We start from the raw sequence: 18,808 nt of genomic DNA on the forward strand, positions 1-18,808 counted from the left end.
ACACAGAGTACCAGTACTGAGTTGATGTGTAGGGGTACTAGGTAATAACATGGCTGTAAACACAGGGGTACCAGTACTGAGTTGATGTGTAGGGGTACTAGGTAATAACATGGCTGTAAACACAGGGGTACCAGTACTGAGTTGATGTGTAGGGGTACTAGGTAATAACATGGCTGTAAACACAGGGGTAACAGTACTGAGTTGATGTGTAGGGGTACTAGGTAATAACATGGCTGTATACACAGAGTACCAGTACTGAGTTGATGTGTAGGGGTACTAGGTAATAACATGGCTTTATACACAGAGTACCAGTACTGAGTTGATGTGTAGGGGTACTAGGTAATAACATGGCTGTATACACAGAGTACCAGTACTGAGTTGATGTGTAGGGGTACTAGGTAATAACATGGCTGTAAACACAGGGGTAACAGTACTGAGCTGATGTGTAGGGGTACTAGGTAATAACATGGCTGTAAACACAGGAGTACCAGTACTGAGTTGATGTGTAGGGGTACTAGGTAATAACATGGCTGTATACACAGAGTACCAGTACTGAGTTGATGTGTAGGGGTACTAGGTAATAACATGGCTGTATACACAGGGGTAACAGTACTGAGTTGATGTGTAGGGGTACTAGGTAATAACATGGCTGTAAACACAGGGGTAACAGTACTGAGTTGATGTGTAGGGGTACTAGGTAATAACATGGCTGTATACACAGAGTACCAGTACTGAGTTGATGTGTAGGGGTACTAGGTAATAACATGGCTGTATACACAGAGGTACCAGTACTGAGTTGATGTGTAGGGGTACTAGGTAATAACATGGCTGTATACACAGAGTACCAGTACTGAGTTGATGTGTAGGGGTACTAGGTAATAACATGGCTGTAAACACAGAGGTACCAGTACTGAGTTGATGTGTAGGGGTACTAGGTAATAACATGGCTGTATACACAGAGTACCAGTACTGAGTTGATGTGTAGGGGTACTAGGTAATAACATGGCTGTAAACACAGAGTACCAGTACTGAGTTGATGTGTAGGGGTACTAGGTAATAACATGGCTGTAAACACAGGTACCAGTACTGAGTTGATGTGTAGGGGTACTAGGTAATAACATGGCTGTAAACACAGAGTACCAGTACTGAGTTGATGTGTAGGGGTACTAGGTAATAACATGGCTGTAAACACAGAGTACCAGTACTGAGTTGATGTGTAGGGGTACTAGGTAATAACATGGCTGTATACACAGAGTACCAGTACTGAGTTGATGTGTAGGGGTACTAGGTAATAACATGGCTGTAAACACAGAGTACCAGTACTGAGTTGATGTGTAGGGGTACTAGGTAATAACATGGCTGTAAACACAGAGTACCAGTACTGAGTTGATGTGTAGGGGTACTAGGTAATAACATGGCTGTAAACACAGAGGTACCAGTACTGAGTTGATGTGTAGGGGTACTAGGTAATAACATGGCTGTAAACACAGGGGTAACAGTACTGAGTTGATGTGTAGGGGTACTAGGTAATAACATGGCTGTAAACACAGAGTACCAGTACTGAGTTGATGTGTAGGGGTACTAGGTAATAACATGGCTGTAAACACAGAGTACCAGTACTGAGTTGATGTGTAGGGGTACTAGGTAATAACATGGCTGTATACACAGAGTACCAGTACTGAGTTGATGTGTAGGGGTACTAGGTAATAACATGGCTGTAAACACAGGGGTAACAGTACTGAGCTGATGTGTAGGGGTACTAGGTAATAACATGGCTGTATACACAGGAGTACCAGTACTGAGTTGATGTGTAGGGGTACTAGGTAATAACATGGCTGTAAACACAGAGTACCAGTACTGAGTTGATGTGTAGGGGTACTAGGTAATAACATGGCTGTATACACAGGGGTAACAGTACTGAGTTGATGTGTAGGGGTACTAGGTAATAACATGGCTGTAAACACAGGGGTAACAGTACTGAGTTGATGTGTAGGGGTACTAGGTAATAACATGGCTGTATACACAGGGGTAACAGTACTGAGTTGATGTGTAGGGGTACTAGGTAATAACATGGCTGTATACACAGAGTACCAGTACTGAGTTGATGTGTAGGGGTACTAGGTAATAACATGGCTGTAAACACAGAGGTACCAGTACTGAGTTGATGTGTAGGGGTACTAGGTAATAACATGGCTGTAAACACAGGGTACCAGTACTGAGTTGATGTGTAGGGGTACTAGGTAATAACATGGCTGTAAACACAGAGTAGCAGTACTGAGTTGATGTGTAGGGGTACTAGGTAATAACATGGCTGTATACACAGGGGTAACAGTACTGAGTTGATGTGTAGGGGTACTAGGTAATAACATGGCTGTATACACAGAGTACCAGTACTGAGTTGATGTGTAGGGGTACTAGGTAATAACATGGCTGTAAACACAGAGTACCAGTACTGAGTTGATGTGTAGGGGTACTAGGTAATAACATGGCTGTAAACACAGAGGTAACAGTACTGAGTTGATGTGTAGGGGTACTAGGTAATAACATGGCTGTATACACAGAGTACCAGTACTGAGTTGATGTGTAGGGGTACTAGGTAATAACATGGCTGTAAACACAGAGGTACCAGTACTGAGTTGATGTGTAGGGGTACTAGGTAATAACATGGCTGTATACACAGAGTACCAGTACTGAGTTGATGTGTAGGGGTACTAGGTAATAACATGGCTGTATACACAGAGGTAACAGTACTGAGTTGATGTGTAGGGGTACTAGGTAATAACATGGCTGTAAACACAGGGGTAACAGTACTGAGTTGATGTGTAGGGGTACTAGGTAATAACATGGCTGTAAACACAGGGGTAACAGTACTGAGTTGATGTGTAGGGGTACTAGGTAATAACATGGCTGTAAACACAGGGTAACAGTACTGAGTTGATATGTAGGGGTACTAGGTAATAACATGGCTGTATACACAGAGTACCAGTACTGAGTTGATGTGTTGGGGTACTAGGTAATAACATGGCTGTAAACACAGAGTACCAGTACTGAGTTGATGTGTAGGGGTACTAGGTAATAACATGGCTGTATACACAGAGTACCAGTACTGTGTTGATGTGTAGGGGTACTAGGTAATAACATGGCTGTATACACAGAGTACCAGTACTGAGTTGATGTGTAGGGGTACTAGGTAATAACATGGCTGTAAACACAGGGGTACCAGTACTGAGTTGATGTGTAGGGGTACTAGGTAATAACATGGCTGTATACACAGAGTACCAGTACTGAGTTGATGTGTAGGGGTACTAGGTAATAACATGGCTGTAAACACAGGGGTAACAGTACTGAGTTGATGTGTAGGGGTACTAGGTAATAACATGGCTGTAAACACAGAGTACCAGTACTGAGTTGATGTGTAGGGGTACTAGGTAATAACATGGCTGTATACACAGAGTACCAGTACTGAGTTGATGTGTAGGGGTACTAGGTAATAACATGGCTGTAAACACAGAGTACCAGTACTGAGTTGATGTGTAGGGGTACTAGGTAATAACATGGCTGTAAACACAGGGGTACCAGTACTGAGTTGATGTGTAGGGGTACTAGGTAATAACATGGCTGTAAACACAGGGGTACCAGTACTGAGTTGATGTGTAGGGGTACTAGGTAATAACATGGCTGTAAACACAGGGGTAACAGTACTGAGTTGATGTGTAGGGGTACTAAATAATAACATGGCTGTAAACACAGAGTACCAGTACTAAGTTGATGTGTAGGGGTACTAGGTAATAACATGGCTTTATACACAGAGTAGCAGTACTGAGTTGATGTGTAGGGGTACTAGGTAATAACATGGCTGTATACACAGAGTACCAGTACTGAGTTGATGTGTAGGGGTACTAGGTAATAACATGGCTGTAAACACAGGGGTAACAGTACTGAGCTGATGTGTAGGGGTACTAGGTAATAACATGGCTGTAAACACAGGAGTACCAGTACTGAGTTGATGTGTAGGGGTACTAGGTAATAACATGGCTGTAAACACAGAGTACCAGTACTGAGTTGATGTGTAGGGGTACTAGGTAATAACATGGCTGTATACACAGGGGTAACAGTACTGAGTTGATGTGTAGGGGTACTAGGTAATAACATGGCTGTAAACACAGGGGTAACAGTACTGAGTTGATGTGTAGGGGTACTAGGTAATAACATGGCTGTATACACAGGGGTACCAGTACTGAGTTGATGTGTAGGGGTACTAGGTAATAACATGGCTGTATACACAGAGTACCAGTACTGAGTTGATGTGTAGCGGTACTAGGTAATAACATGGCTGTAAACACAGGGGTAACAGTACTGAGTTGATGTGTAGGGGTACTAGGTAATAACATGGCTGTATACACAGGGGTAACAGTACTGAGTTGATGTGTAGGGGTACTAGGTAATAACATGGCTGTATACACAGGGGTAACAGTACTGAGTTGATGTGTAGGGGTACTAGGTAATAACATGGCTTTATACACAGAGTACCAGTACTGAGTTGATGTGTTGGGGTACTAGGTAATAACATGGCTGTAAACACAGAGTACCAGTACTGAGTTGATGTGTAGGGGTACTAGGTAATAACATGGCTGTATACACAGAGTACCAGTACTGTGTTGATGTGTAGGGGTACTAGGTAATAACATGGCTGTATACACAGAGTACCAGTACTGAGTTGATGTGTAGGGGTACTAGGTAATAACATGGCTGTAAACACAGGGGTACCAGTACTGAGTTGATGTGTAGGGGTACTAGGTAATAACATGGCTGTATACACAGAGTACCAGTACTGAGTTGATGTGTAGGGGTACTAGGTAATAACATGGCTGTAAACACAGGGGTAACAGTACTGAGTTGATGTGTAGGGGTACTAGGTAATAACATGGCTGTAAACACAGGGGTAACAGTACTGAGTTGATGTGTAGGGGTACTAGGTAATAACATGGCTGTATACACAGAGTACCAGTACTGAGTTGATGTGTAGGGGTACTAGGTAATAACATGGCTGTAAACACAGAGTACCAGTACTGAGTTGATGTGTAGGGGTACTAGGTAATAACATGGCTGTATACACAGAGTACCAGTACTGAGTTGATGTGTAGGGGTACTAGGTAATAACATGGCTGTAAACACAGGGGTAACAGTACTGAGTTGATGTGTACTAGGTAATAACATGGCTGTAAACACAGGGGTAACAGTACTGAGTTGATGTGTAGGGGTACTAGGTAATAACATGGCTGTAAACACAGGGTAACAGTACTGAGTTGATATGTAGGGGTACTAGGTAATAACATGGCTGTATACACAGAGTACCAGTACTGAGTTGATGTGTAGGGGTACTAGGTAATAACATGGCTGTATACACAGAGAACCAGTACTGAGTTGATGTGTATCGGTACTAGGTAATAACATGGCTGTATACACAGAGTACCAGTACTGAGTTGATGTGTAGGGGTACTAGGTAATAACATGGCTGTATACACAGAGTACCAGTACTGAGTTGATGTGTAGGGGTACTAGGTAATAACATGGCTGTAAACACAGGGGTAACAGTACTGAGTTGATGTGTAGGGGTACTAGGTAATAACATGGCTGTATACACAGAGTACCAGTACTGAGTTGATGTGTAGGGGTACTAGGTAATAACATGGCTGTAAACACAGAGTACCAGTACTGAGTTGATGTGTAGGGGTACTAGGTAATAACATGGCTGTAAACACAGGGGTACCAGTACTGAGTTGATGTGTAGGGGTACTAGGTAATAACATGGCTGTATACACAGAGTACCAGTACTGAGTTGATGTGTAGGGGTACTAGGTAATAACATGGCTGTAAACAGAGGGGTAACAGTACTGAGCTGATGTGTAGGGGTACTAGGTAATAACATGGCTGTAAACACAGGAGTACCAGTACTGAGTTGATGTGTAGGGGTACTAGGTAATAACATGGCTGTAAACACAGAGTACCAGTACTGAGTTGATGTGTAGGGGTACTAGGTAATAACATGGCTGTATACACAGAGTACCAGTACTGAGTTGATGTGTAGGGGTACTAGGTAATAACATGGCTGTATACACAGAGTACCAGTACTGAGTTGATGTGTAGGGGTACTAGGTAATAACATGGCTGTATACACAGAGTACCAGTACTGAGTTGATGTGTTGGGGTACTAGGTAATAACATGGCTGTATACACAGAGTACCAGTACTGTGTTGATGTGTAGGGGTACTAGGTAATAACATGGCTGTATACACAGAGTACCAGTACTGAGTTGATGTGTAGGGGTACTAGGTAATAACATGGCTGTAAACACAGGGGTACCAGTACTGAGTTGATGTGTAGGGGTACTAGATAATAACATGGCTGTATACACAGAGTACCAGTACTGAGTTGATGTGTAGGGGTACTATGTAATAACATGGCTGTAAACACAGGGGTAACAGTACTGAGTTGATGTGTAGGGGTACTAGGTAATAACATGGCTGTAAACACAGGGGTAACAGTACTGAGTTGATGTGTAGGGGTACTAGGTAATAACATGGCTGTATACACAGAGTACCAGTACTGAGTTGATGTGTAGGGGTACTATGTAATAACATGGCTGTAAACACAGAGTACCAGTACTGAGTTGATGTGTAGGGGTACTAGGTAATAACATGGCTGTATACACAGAGTACCAGTACTGAGTTGATGTGTAGGGGTACTAGGTAATAACATGGCTGTAAACACAGGGGTAACAGTACTGAGTTGATGTGTAGGGGTACTAGGTAATAATATGGCTGTAAACACAGAGTACCAGTACTGAGTTGGTGTGTAGGGGTACTAGGTAATAACATGGCTGTATACACAGAGTACCAGTACTGAGTTGATGTGTAGGGGTACTAGGTAATAACATGGCTGTATACACAGAGTACCAGTACTGAGTTGATGTGTAGGGGTACTAGGTAATAACATGGCTGTAAACACAGAGTACCAGTACTGAGTTGATGTGTAGGGGTACTAGGTAATAACATGGCTGTAAACACAGGGGTAACAGTACTGAGTTGATGTGTAGGGGTACTAGGTAATAACATGGCTGTAAACACAGGGTACCAGTACTGAGTTGATGTGTAGGGGTACTAGGTAATAACATGGCTGTATACACAGAGTACCAGTACTGAGTTGATGTGTAGGGGTACTAGGTAATAACATGGCTGCAGTACCAGTACTGAGTTGATGTGTAGGGGTACTAGGTAATAACATGGCTGTATACACAGAGTACCAGTACTGAGTTGATGTGTAGGGGTACTAGGTAATAACATGGCTGTATACACAGAGTACCAGTACTGAGTTGATGTGTAGGGGTACTAGGTAATAACATGGCTGTAAACACAGAGGTAACAGTACTGAGTTGATGTGTAGGGGTACTAGGTAATAACATGGCTGTAAACACAGGGGTAACAGTACTGAGCTGATGTGTAGGGGTACTAGGTAATAACATGGCTGTATACACAGGGGTACCAGTACTGAGTTGATGTGTAGGGGTACTAGGTAATAACATGGCTGTAAACACAGGGGTAACAGTACTGACTTGATGTGTAGGGGTACTAGGTAATAACATGGCTGTATACACAGAGGTACCAGTACTGAGTTGATGTGTAGGGGTACTAGGTAATAACATGGCTGTATACACAGAGTACCAGTACTGAGTTGATGTGTAGGGGTACTAGGTAATAACATGGCTGTATACACAGAGTACCAGTACTGAGTTGATGTGTAGGGGTACTAGGTAATAACATGGCTGTAAACACAGGGGTAACAGTACTGAGTTGATGTGTAGGGGTACTAGGTAATAACATGGCTGTATACACAGAGTACCAGTACTGAGTTGATGTGTAGGGGTACTAGGTAATAACATGGCTGTATACACAGAGGTAACAGTACTGAGTTGATGTGTAGGGGTACTAGGTAATAACATGGCTGTATACACAGAGTACCAGTACTGAGTTGATGTGTAGGGGTACTAGGTAATGGAGGTAGATATGTACATATAACTAGGAATAAAGTGACAGATAATAAACAATAACAGCAGTGTGTGTGATGTGAGTCAAAGTTAATGCAGATAGTCCAGGTAGCCATCTGGTTAATTATTTAGCAGTCTTATGGCTTGGGGGTAGAAGCTGTTCAGGGTCCTTTTGGTTCCAGACTTCACACATCGGTACCTCTTGCCGTACGTGATACAATCATTTCCATGGTAATGTAGAATGTTCATTCAAATGATGCTAACAGATGTGGCTCTTGCAATGGAATGTCGTTTTTGTAATGTCAGTTGAGTTGATTCAACAAATCACAGCACAGACTGATGGGAACACTTCCTGCTTTTACTTCCTGCTTTGCTCTAATGGGAACACCCGTTCTGTTCAATGAGGGGATTTGATTTATCTGGCGCCCAGTGAGGCTTGTTTTACAACCTGGTGAAGTTCTGGAACTGGGCTGCCTCCCAGGTCTGAGCCAGCACATGGAGCAATGAGGAGGATTCTGTGGGAAGATCTCAATTGCATACTCCTCACGTCGCCTCTGCTCATCTCCTTCTCAAAACACACATTGGATGAGAGACAGAGGTCCTCTGGATTTCACATCCAATGGGTTTTGAGAAGGAGAGAGGACACAAAGACTATGCAATTGGGATCTTCCCTGCGTTTTACATAAACCCCACAGTTCTCAAACATTGTACCTAGAGATCTACCGTCCTGTAGGTTCTCAATCCAACCCTAATCAAGCCCAGCTGTTGGAGTCAAAATCTACCAGATGGTTGCTCTCTAGGTACATGTTTGTAAATCCCTGGTCTAACTAATGCTGTGTGACACTGTGAATTGCTTAGTAACTGTGTAATTGTTGTTTTATAATAACATTCAATTGTTCATATTTTTTTTAACTACAATGTTATTTCTTGAAAATGTTATTCGTGTAAGACGGTATGAGCCTCAGCTTCCTGGAATCCAATGTAGCTGCTGTTGTGGTCAGGGTAGTTAGATATAACTGCTGCCACCAAAAGCTGGGATGACCCATCGTTGGCCTTGACCTAGATGTTCTCCCCTCAGCATCCACTCCAGGGTGAGGACCGGTCGTTGGCCTTGACCTAAATATTCTCCCCTCAGCATCCACTCCAGGGTGAGGACCGGTCGTTGGCCTTGACCTAAATGTTCTCCCCTCAGCATCCACTCCAGGGTGAGGACCGGTCGTTGGCCTTGAGCTAAATGTTCTCCCCTCAGCATCCACTCCAGGGTGAGGACCGGTCGTTGGCCTTGACCTAGATGTTCTCCCCTCAGCATCCACTCCAGGGTGAGGACCGGTCGTTGGCCTTGACCTAGATGTTCTCCCCTCAGCATCCACTCCAGGGTGAGGACCCGTCGTTGGCCTTGACCTAGATGTTCTGCTGCATCGTCAGTCTGATATTCTACCTCCTCCATTATCGTAATAAACTGGTCCCATTGTTGGTAGAGGTAGACATCTCGTGCAACTGCACCACCAGTCACCGTGCGTTCTGTGTGGCGTAAAGGTGGTCTAGAGTTTTCCCCCTCTGGTTGCACATTTAACATGCTGGTAGAAATTAGGTGAAACGGATTTAAGTTTCCCTACATTAAAGTCCCCGCCCACTAGGATCGCCGTCTCTGGATGAGCTTTTTCCTGTTTTCTTATGGCCTTATACAGTTTGTTGCACCATCCCTTCGGTGAAGCATGGTGGTTAGACCTGAAAATAACTGCCAGCAACGCTCCCCATTCAACCTGACAGAGCTTGAGAGGATCTGCAGAGAAGAATGGGAGAAACAAGTGTGCCAAGCTTGTCGCGTCATACCCACTTAGACTCGAGGCTGTAATCGCTGCCAAAGGTGCTTCAACAAAGTACTGAGTAAAGGGTCTGAAAAGTTATGTAAATGTAATATTAGTTTATTTTTAAAACATTTGCAAAAATTTCTAAAAACCTGTTTTTGCTTTGTAATTATGGGGTATTGTGTGTAGATTGAGGGGGGAAAAAAACAATTACATTTTAGAATAAGGCTGTAATGTAACAAAATGTGCATAAAGTCAAGGGGTCTGAATATTTACTTTCCGAATGCACTGTACATGTTTAGCTTAGATGTGCTCCATTTAAACAGCGGACCAAATTATTCAACTCAGTTTCTCCTTCAAGCACCATCTCTCAATCCGTCCTGTGTGTCGTGCGGCAGCATCACAGTAGTGGAAACCAAGATTGTTCTCAGGGCAGGCCTGGTTGTAGCTAAATATGTCCGAGTCGCATCGGGACAGTTTTAGCATTTTAGCTAACCTAATTCTACTAACCTGCCACGTTAATTATCCTAACCTTAACCTAATTCTACTAACCTGCCACGTTATTTGCACAAACCTACCATGTTAATTATCCTAATTCTACTAACGTGCCACGTTATTTGCGCTATCCTGCAACGTGAATTATCCTAACCTGCTACGAAGGTCACTTATGCTAGTCAAAACCGGCAGACGTGCCATAAGAACAGTCTTGGTTTCCACTAATGCGCCACAGCGCTCTAGGCAGAGACCCCGTTTATAGCTCAGTGGCAGAGACACTGCAAATTGAACTCGGTGAGATACTCCTAAATTGATAGTGCAGTTTCTTTAGTCAATTTTACAGCAGCTACTTCACATGCAAGGGACAGAGCGCAGGCTTTTTTTGCGCCTTTCTCAAATCATCAATAACCTCTAGTCGCATCATGCAGCCCATATATCTTCGGATTTCTAAGACATTCTAAGGTTTGTGTCATTCACAAATAGTTGAGAAATGACTGGAAATCTAGCATCTATGACCTGTTTCAAATGATCCCTTTTACACTCAACATAGTCACTTCATATGCACACTCTCGCTCCGGAATGGGAAAAATATCCTTTCTATTTAGCCAAGTTAAATTATATCCTTCTTATTATAAAATAGTAACAGGAAACAGAGGTTTGGGCACCGCTGACCTAGAATCACTTGGAGTCAGGTTACCGATGTCACTAATACATGAAACAGACATTACAATTCCCGTTTTAAAGTTCCCTGATTTTAAAATGAGTATTTCTGTTAATCATTTAAAAATGTCATTGATTCTTATCCACATGTGGTATAGACATTGTTACCTTCCCACAAGACAAACTGAAAATGTCTCTCACAAACAAGGGAACTAACAAAGAAACTCACTGGGACAACCAAAACCAAAGAGGTGGGGTTGTAGAAGGGGTTCTGAAAGACATCCATGAAAGTTGACACGCAACTAGAAAATGTGCCATAAACAATTCCCACCATGGATGCCCACTGAGGAGAGCCAAACGAAAAGACAAGCCCCCACCAACTTAAGATAGGGAGTAAACAGAAAGCAGAGCTATATGAAACAGGGAAGACACCGGATAAAAGGCTTGGTTTCAGAACTTAAACAGGGAGAGCCAACAAAAGTCATTACTCTCTCAACATCTCTCATGCCAACTGATGAACAGGCCAGCAGGTCTTAAGTATCACCTGGACCAGCACAGGTGAAACACCTTCCGACTAGCGAGATGACAAGCCAGTACGGGTGAAACGCCTTCTGACTAATGAGATGACAAGCCAGCACGGGTGAAACGCCTTCTGACTAATGAGATGACAAGCCAGTACGGGTGAAACGCCTTCCGACTAGCGAGATGACAAGCCAGTACGGGTGAAACGCCTTCTGACTAATGAGATGACAAGCCAGTACGGGTGAAACGCCTTCTGACTAGCGAGATGACAAGCCAGTACGGGTGAAACGCCTTCTGACTAGCGAGATGACAAGCCAGTACGGGTGAAACGCCTTCTGACTAGCGAGATGACAAGCCAGTACGGGTGAAACGCCTTCTCACTAGCAAGATGACAAGCCAGTACGGGTGAAACGCCTTCCGACTAGCGAGATGACAAGCCAGTACGGGTGAAACGCCTTCCGACTAGCGAGATGACAAGCCAGTACGGGTGAAACGCCTTCTGACTAGCGAGATGACAAGCCAGTACGGGTGAAACGCCATCTGACTAGCGAGATGACAAGCCAGCACGGGTGAAACGCCTTCTGACTAATGAGATGACAAGCCAGTACGGGTGAAACGCCTTCTGACTAGCGAGATGACAAGCCAGTACGGGTGAAACGCCTTCTGACTAATGCGATGGATGACAAGCCAGTACGGGTGAAACGCCTTCTGACTAGCGAGATGACAAGCCAGTACGGGTGAAACGCCTTCTGACTAGCGAGATGACAAGCCAGTACGGGTGAAACGCCATCTGACTAGCGAGATGACAAGCCAGTACGGGTGAAACGCCTTCTGACTAGCGAGATGACAAGCCAGTACGGGTGAAACGCCTTCTGACTAGCGAGATGACAAGCCAGTACGGGTGAAACGCCTTCTGACTAATGCGATGACAAGCCAGTATGGGTGAAACGCCTTCCGACTAGCGAGATGACAAGCCAGCACTGTTGAAACTAGAGGTCGACCGATTAATCGGAATGGCCGATTAATTAGGTCGATTTCAAGTGTTCATAACAAATCGGTAATCGGTATTTTTGGACACCAATTATGCAGCAGTTTGGGCCGCCTGACTCGTTGCGAACTGTGTTTAGACTATTTCTTCCTAACAAAGACAGCCAACTTCGCCAAACGGGGGATGATTTAACAAAAGTGCATTTGCGAAAAAAGCACAATCGTTGCACGACTGTACCTAACCATAAACATCAATGCCTTTCTTAAAATCAATACACAGAAGTATATATCTTTAAACCTGCATATTTAGCTAAAAGAAATCCAGGTTACCAGGTGAAATTGTGTGACTTCTCTTGCGTTCATTGCACGCAGAGTCAGGGTATATGCAACAGTTTGGGCTGCCTGGCTCGTTGCGAACTAATTTGCCTGGATTTTACGTAATTATGACATAACATTGAAGGTTGTGCAATGTAACAGGAATATTTAGACTTAGGGATGCCACCCGTTAGATAAAATACGGAACGGTTCCGTATTTCACTGAAATAATAAACGTTTTGTTTTCGAGATGATAGTTTCCGGATTTTACCATATTAATGACCTAAGGCTCGTATATCTGTGTGTTTATTATATTATAATTAAGTCTAAGTCTAACACCTGACTAGCGAGATGACAAGCCAGTACGGGTGAAACGCCTTCTGACTAACGAGATGCCACCAATCAGTGCACAATTACTTTAGCAAAAAGCAGTTTGTGAGTAGTTTCAAAACTAATGAGCTGCTATACAACAGTGAATACATTGACCACAGAACTGTAACAGAAGCAGATTGTAGTCTAATCCACACACCACTGTTCTTACTTGAATCTGAATCTCCCTCTTCTTCTCCTCTCACAGTTCCACTCAGACCCGGTGTTTTCCTGCAGTCGACCAGCTGCACAGACACCCTCTTCAGACCCCACAGTAAGGCAGCAGTGGGAGAGGCACGACCTGGGGACCCTGGGAGAGGGAAAGACATGTCCTGGAAACCACAAAAATAAACAATCAATTTAGGGTGGGAAACACTCTCCTACCTTGATTCCTCTCCTTCTCTGGACTATAAATGCATTGAAGGAGAAAGTCCATGAGGAACCTCAGATCAGAAACACTCCTACCTTGATTCCTTGGTTCCTCATTCTCTGGACCTCCTGCTATAAATGCATTAGAGGAGAAAGTCCAATCAGAATCACCTGTATTTGCCAGAAACATTCACATATATCAGTATTTGAATGAACCTCAAATATTCTCCTCCAATGCATTAATAGAAGGAGGTCCAGGAACCAAGGAAGGACTGTTGAGAACCAGAAACACTTTGTGACTGGGATGTACTCACACCACACCCCCTCTGCTCTGGGGTGTGGCACTCTGGAGCCGACTCTGCTTTCAGCCTGTTGCTAGGAAACCAATCCTTGTCTTTCACGTCCCATTCGTTGTCGCAGTGAATAGAATCCTCATCACCACCAAACTGTCTGGGATTCACGGGTACCACAGTAGATACATCCTGTACCTTTCTGATGTCCTCCTCCACTGTAGAGCCCTGGGAGGGCCAGAAAACTGCATATTGCCTCGTTTTTGGATCTGTAAAAGGGAAGAGAGTTTGACTACCGGTAAAAACAAAGGTTATAGCTTGCTCTCTCTCATCTGATTCCAAACATATCACTTATCATCCTAGGACCTTCAGTTGGAGAGCAATAGACGAGCGAACTCTGAATACAAACTAAACCAAAAACATAAATCCACATTTTAAAAAGTACTTTTTTTTTTTTACGAGGTCAGTAGAATGGCCCTTTAAAACCACACCCTGGTTCAACTGCATAGCGTGTCCCGTTAAGACAATACTCACTGCATAGCGTGTCCCGTTAAGACAATACTCACTGGTGTTAATCGGATCTTCAGTCTCCTCCTCTTTCACTACAAAAGGTTCTTCTTCTTTCAATGTGATATCCTCCTCTATCTCATTTTTAATTCTGAAAGCATCTACCTCCCCTTCTTCCACTATGACAACCTCTATCCCCTCTTCCTCTTTCACTGTGAAAGCCTCTATCCCCTCCTCCTCTTCCTCCTTTTTAATTCGAAACGCTTCTTCCATTCCTATCACTGTAATATCCTCCTCTTCTTCTTCTTTCACAACAATGTTCATCCCCAGAGCTGCTTTCTCCGTCCAGCAGACCTCTTCATTAGCAGGAGGAGAGTAGCTTTGTGAGCTCATTGTCAGGGATGTTAGCTAGCTAGCTATCATTAGCGACTACCCTAGTGCTAGGCTCGGTAACACATTTGCAAATTTAACACGCAAATTACGTTTAAATGAAATAGTAGATACTTTAACAGAACTGTGTTTAAATCACTGGGATGGATTTGTGTAGCTACACAAACATGGTGTACAGAGCTTATGTTTGTATTTCTTGTCGGTTAGCAAGCTACCGAGGTGGTTGAACCGTGTCGTTCCAGAAGCGTCCAAAGCAGTCGGTCGTCACTAGTTACCACAGCCACAAAGTCAAAAACCCCACCCATTTCAACAATTTATCTTCTTCAAATTTGATTTCAACCTTAACCCTAAACACACTGGTAACCTTATGCCGAACCCTAAATGAAGACCAAAAAGAAAATGTTTTCTTTTCATACATTTTTCGATATAGCCAATTTTGACTTTGTGGCTGTGGTAACTAGTGGAAACGGGAGAAGCATCACCTGAAAAACTCACTTCGCCATCTGCTGACTGGCGTGGGTAACGCAGTTTATAAAAAGATTCACTACATCAAATCAAATTGTATTGGTCACATACACATGGTTAGCAGCTGTTAATGGTCACATACACATGGTTAGCAGATGTTATTGGTCACATACACATGGTTAGCAGCTGTTAATGGTCACATACACATGGTTAGCAGATGTTATTGGTCACATACACATGGTTAGCAGATGTTAATGCGAGTGTAGAGAAATGCTTGTGCTTCTAGTTCCGACAATGCAGTAATATCTAACAAACAATGTAACAAATTCACAACAACTACCTTTTACACACAAATGTAAGGGATGAAGAAGAATATGTACATATAAATATATGGATGAGCGTTGGCCGTGTGGCATAGGCAAGATGCAGTAGATGGTATAGAGCAGTATATACCTGCTCCTTTTTCTCTCTCTTCTGGACGTCACAGACGACCAATTCTTATAGCTTTTAGCCGTACCCTCATACTTATTCTTCTCTGCTCCTCTGGGGATGTAGAGGTGAATCCAGGCCCTGCAGTGCCTGGCTCCACTCCTACTCCCCAGGCGCTCTCTTTTGATGACTTCTGTAACCGTAATAACCTTGGTTTCATGCATGTTAACATTAGAAGCCTCCTCCCTAAGTTTGTTTTATTCACTGCTTTAGCACACTCTGCCAACCCGGATGTCCTAGCTGTGTCTGAATCTTGGCTTAGGAAGTCCACCAAAAACTCTGAAATCTTCATCCCTAACTACAACGTTTTCAGACAAGATAGAACGACCAAAGGGGGCGGTGTTGCAATCTACTGCAGAGATAGCCTGCAGAGTTCTGTCCTGCTATCCAGGTCTGTACCCAAACAATTTGAACTTCTACTTTTAAAAATCCACCTCTCCAAAAACAAGTCTCTCACCGTTGCCGCCTGCTATAGACCCCCCTCGGCCCCTAGTTGTGCTCTGGACACCATATGTGAACTGATTGCCCCCCATCTATCTTCAGAGCTCGTGCTACTAGGTGACCTAAACTGGGACATGCTTAACACCCCAGCCATCCTACAATCCAAGCTTGATGCCCTCAATCTCACACAAATTATTAATGAACCCACCAGGTACAACCCCAAAGCCGCAAACACTGGTACCCTCGTAGATATCATCCTAACCAACGTGCCCTCTAAATACACCTCTGCTGTTTTCAACCAAGATCTCAGCGATCACTGCCTCATTGCCTGCACCCGTAATGGGTCAGCGGACAAACGACCTCCACTCATCACTGTCAAACGCTCCCTGAAACATTTCAACGAGCAAGCCTTTCTATTCGACCTGGCCCTGGTATCCTGGAAGGATATTGACCTCATCCCGTCAGTAGAGGATGCCTGGTTATTTTTTAAAAATGCCTTCCTCTCCATCTTAAATAAGCATGCCCCTTTCAAGAAATTTAGAACCAGGAACAGATATAGCCCTTGGTTCTCCCCAGACCTGACTGCCCTTAACCAACACAAAAATATCCTGTGGCGTTCTGCATTAGCATCGAACTGCCCCCGCGATATGCAACTTTTTAGGGAAGTTAGAAACCAATACACACAGGCAGTTAGAAACGCCAAGGCTAGCTTTTTCAAACAGAAATTCGCTTCGTGCAACTCCAACTCTAAAAAGTTCTGGGACATTGTAAAGTCCATGGAGAATAAGAACACCTCCTCCCAACTGCCCACTGCACTGATGATAGGAAACTCTGTCACCACCGATAAGCCCACTATAATTGAGAATTTCAATAAGCATTTTTCTACGGCTGGCCATGCTTTCCACCTAACTACCCCTACTGCATTCAACAGCACTGCACCCCCCACAGCTACTCGCCCAAGCCTCCCCCATTTCTCCTTCTCCCAAATCCATTCAGCTGATGTTCTGAAAGAGCTGAAAAAATCTGGACCCCTACAAATCAGCTGGGCTTGACAATCTGGACCCTTTCTTTCTAAAATTATCTGCCGAAATTATTGCAACCCCTATTGCTAGCCTGTTCAACCTCTCTTTCGTGTCGTCTGAGATTCCCATAGATTGGAAAGCAGCTGCTGTCATCCCCCTCTTCAAAGGAGGTGACACTCTTGACCCAAATTGCTACAGACCTATATCCATCCTACCCTGCCTTTCTAAGATCTTCGAAAGCCAAGTCAACAAACAGATTACCGACCATTTCGAATCCCACCGCACCCTCTCCGCTATGCAATCTGGTTTCAGAGCTGGTCATGGGTGCACCTCAGCCACGCTCAAGGTCCTAAACGACATCGTAACCGCCATCGATAAGAAACAATACTGTGCTGCCGTATTCATTGACCTGGCCAAAGCTTTTGACTCTGTTAATCACCACATCCTCATCGGCAGACTCAGTAGCCTTGGTTTCTCAAACGATTGCGTCGCCTGGTTCACCAACTACTTCTCTGACAGAGTTCAGTGTGTCAAATCGGAGGGCCTACTGTCTGGACCTCTGGCAGTCTCTATGGGGGTACCACAGGGTTCAATTCTCAGGCCGACTCTTTTCTCTGTATACATCAATTATGTCGCTCTTGCTGCTGGTGAATCTCTGATCCACCTCTACGCAGACGACACCATTCTGTACACTTCTGGCCCTTCTTTGGACACTGTGTTAACAACCCTCCAGACGAGCTTCAATGCCATTCAACTCTCCTTCCGTGGTCTCCAACTGCTCCTAAACACAAGTAAAACTAAATGCATGCTCTTCAACCGATCGCTGCCTGCACCTGCCCGCCTGTCCAGCATCACTTCTCTGGACGGTTCTAACTTAGAATTTGTGGACAACTACAAATACCTAGGTGTCTGGTTAGACTGTAAACTCTCCTTCCAGACTCACATCAATCATCTCCAATCCAAAGTGAAATCTCAAATTGGCTTCCTATTTCGCAACAAAGCATCCTTCACTCATGCTGCCAAACATACCCTCGTAAAACTGACCATCCTACCAATCCTCGACTTCGGCGATGTCATTTACAAAATAGCTTCCAATACCCTACTCAACAAGCTGGATGCAGTCTATCACAGTGCCATCCGTTTTGTCACCAAAGCCCCATATACTACCCACCACTGCGACCTGTACGCTCTCGTTGGCTGGCCTTCGCTTCATAATCGTTGCCAAACACATTGGCTCCAGGTCATCTACAAGACCCTGCTAGGTAAAGTCCCCCTTATCTCCGCTCACTGGTCACCATAGCAGCACCCACCTGTAGCACGCGCTCCAGCAGGTATATCTCTCTGGTCACCCCTAAAGCCAACTCCTCCTTTGGTCGTCTCTCCTTCCAGTTCTCTGCTGCCAATGACTGGAACGAACTACAAAAATCTCTGAAACTGGAAACACTTATCTCCCTCACTAGCTTTAAGCACCAGCTGTCAGAGCAGCTCACAGATCACTGCACCTGTACATAGCCCATCTATAATTTTGCCCAAACTACTACCTCTTCCCCTAGTGTATTTATTTATTTTATTTATTTTGCTCCTTTGCACCATATTATTTATATTTTATCTCTGAACTTTCTTCAAACTACAAAT

At 44.0% G+C, this 18,808-nt stretch overlaps 1 protein-coding gene across 2 annotated transcripts in view; it reads right to left on the bottom strand.

The window, feature by feature from the left end:
* The window catches only part of LOC123725378 (zinc finger protein OZF), a 40,130-nt gene extending 25,112 nt beyond the window's left edge, over positions 1–15,018 (bottom strand). The window contains exons 1-3 of one of the 2 annotated variants that reach the window (XM_045690528.1): positions 14,426–15,018; positions 14,058–14,128; positions 13,373–13,532 (exon numbers count right to left, since the gene is read on the bottom strand). In XM_045690528.1, coding sequence (XP_045546484.1) covers positions 13,373–13,532; positions 14,058–14,128; positions 14,426–14,759 — 565 coding nt within the window. In that variant the 5' untranslated portion in view covers positions 14,760–15,018. Of the gene's footprint in view, positions 1–13,372; positions 13,533–13,883; positions 14,129–14,425 lie in introns of both variants that reach the window. The other variant, XM_045690527.1, reaches the window with a different exon arrangement.
* Between the last annotated feature and the right edge of the window lie 3,790 nt (positions 15,019–18,808).

The sequence above is a fragment of the Salmo salar genome, chromosome ssa12, assembly GCF_905237065.1.
Source record: "Salmo salar chromosome ssa12, Ssal_v3.1, whole genome shotgun sequence".
Classification (NCBI taxonomy): Eukaryota; Metazoa; Chordata; class Actinopteri; order Salmoniformes; family Salmonidae; genus Salmo; species Salmo salar.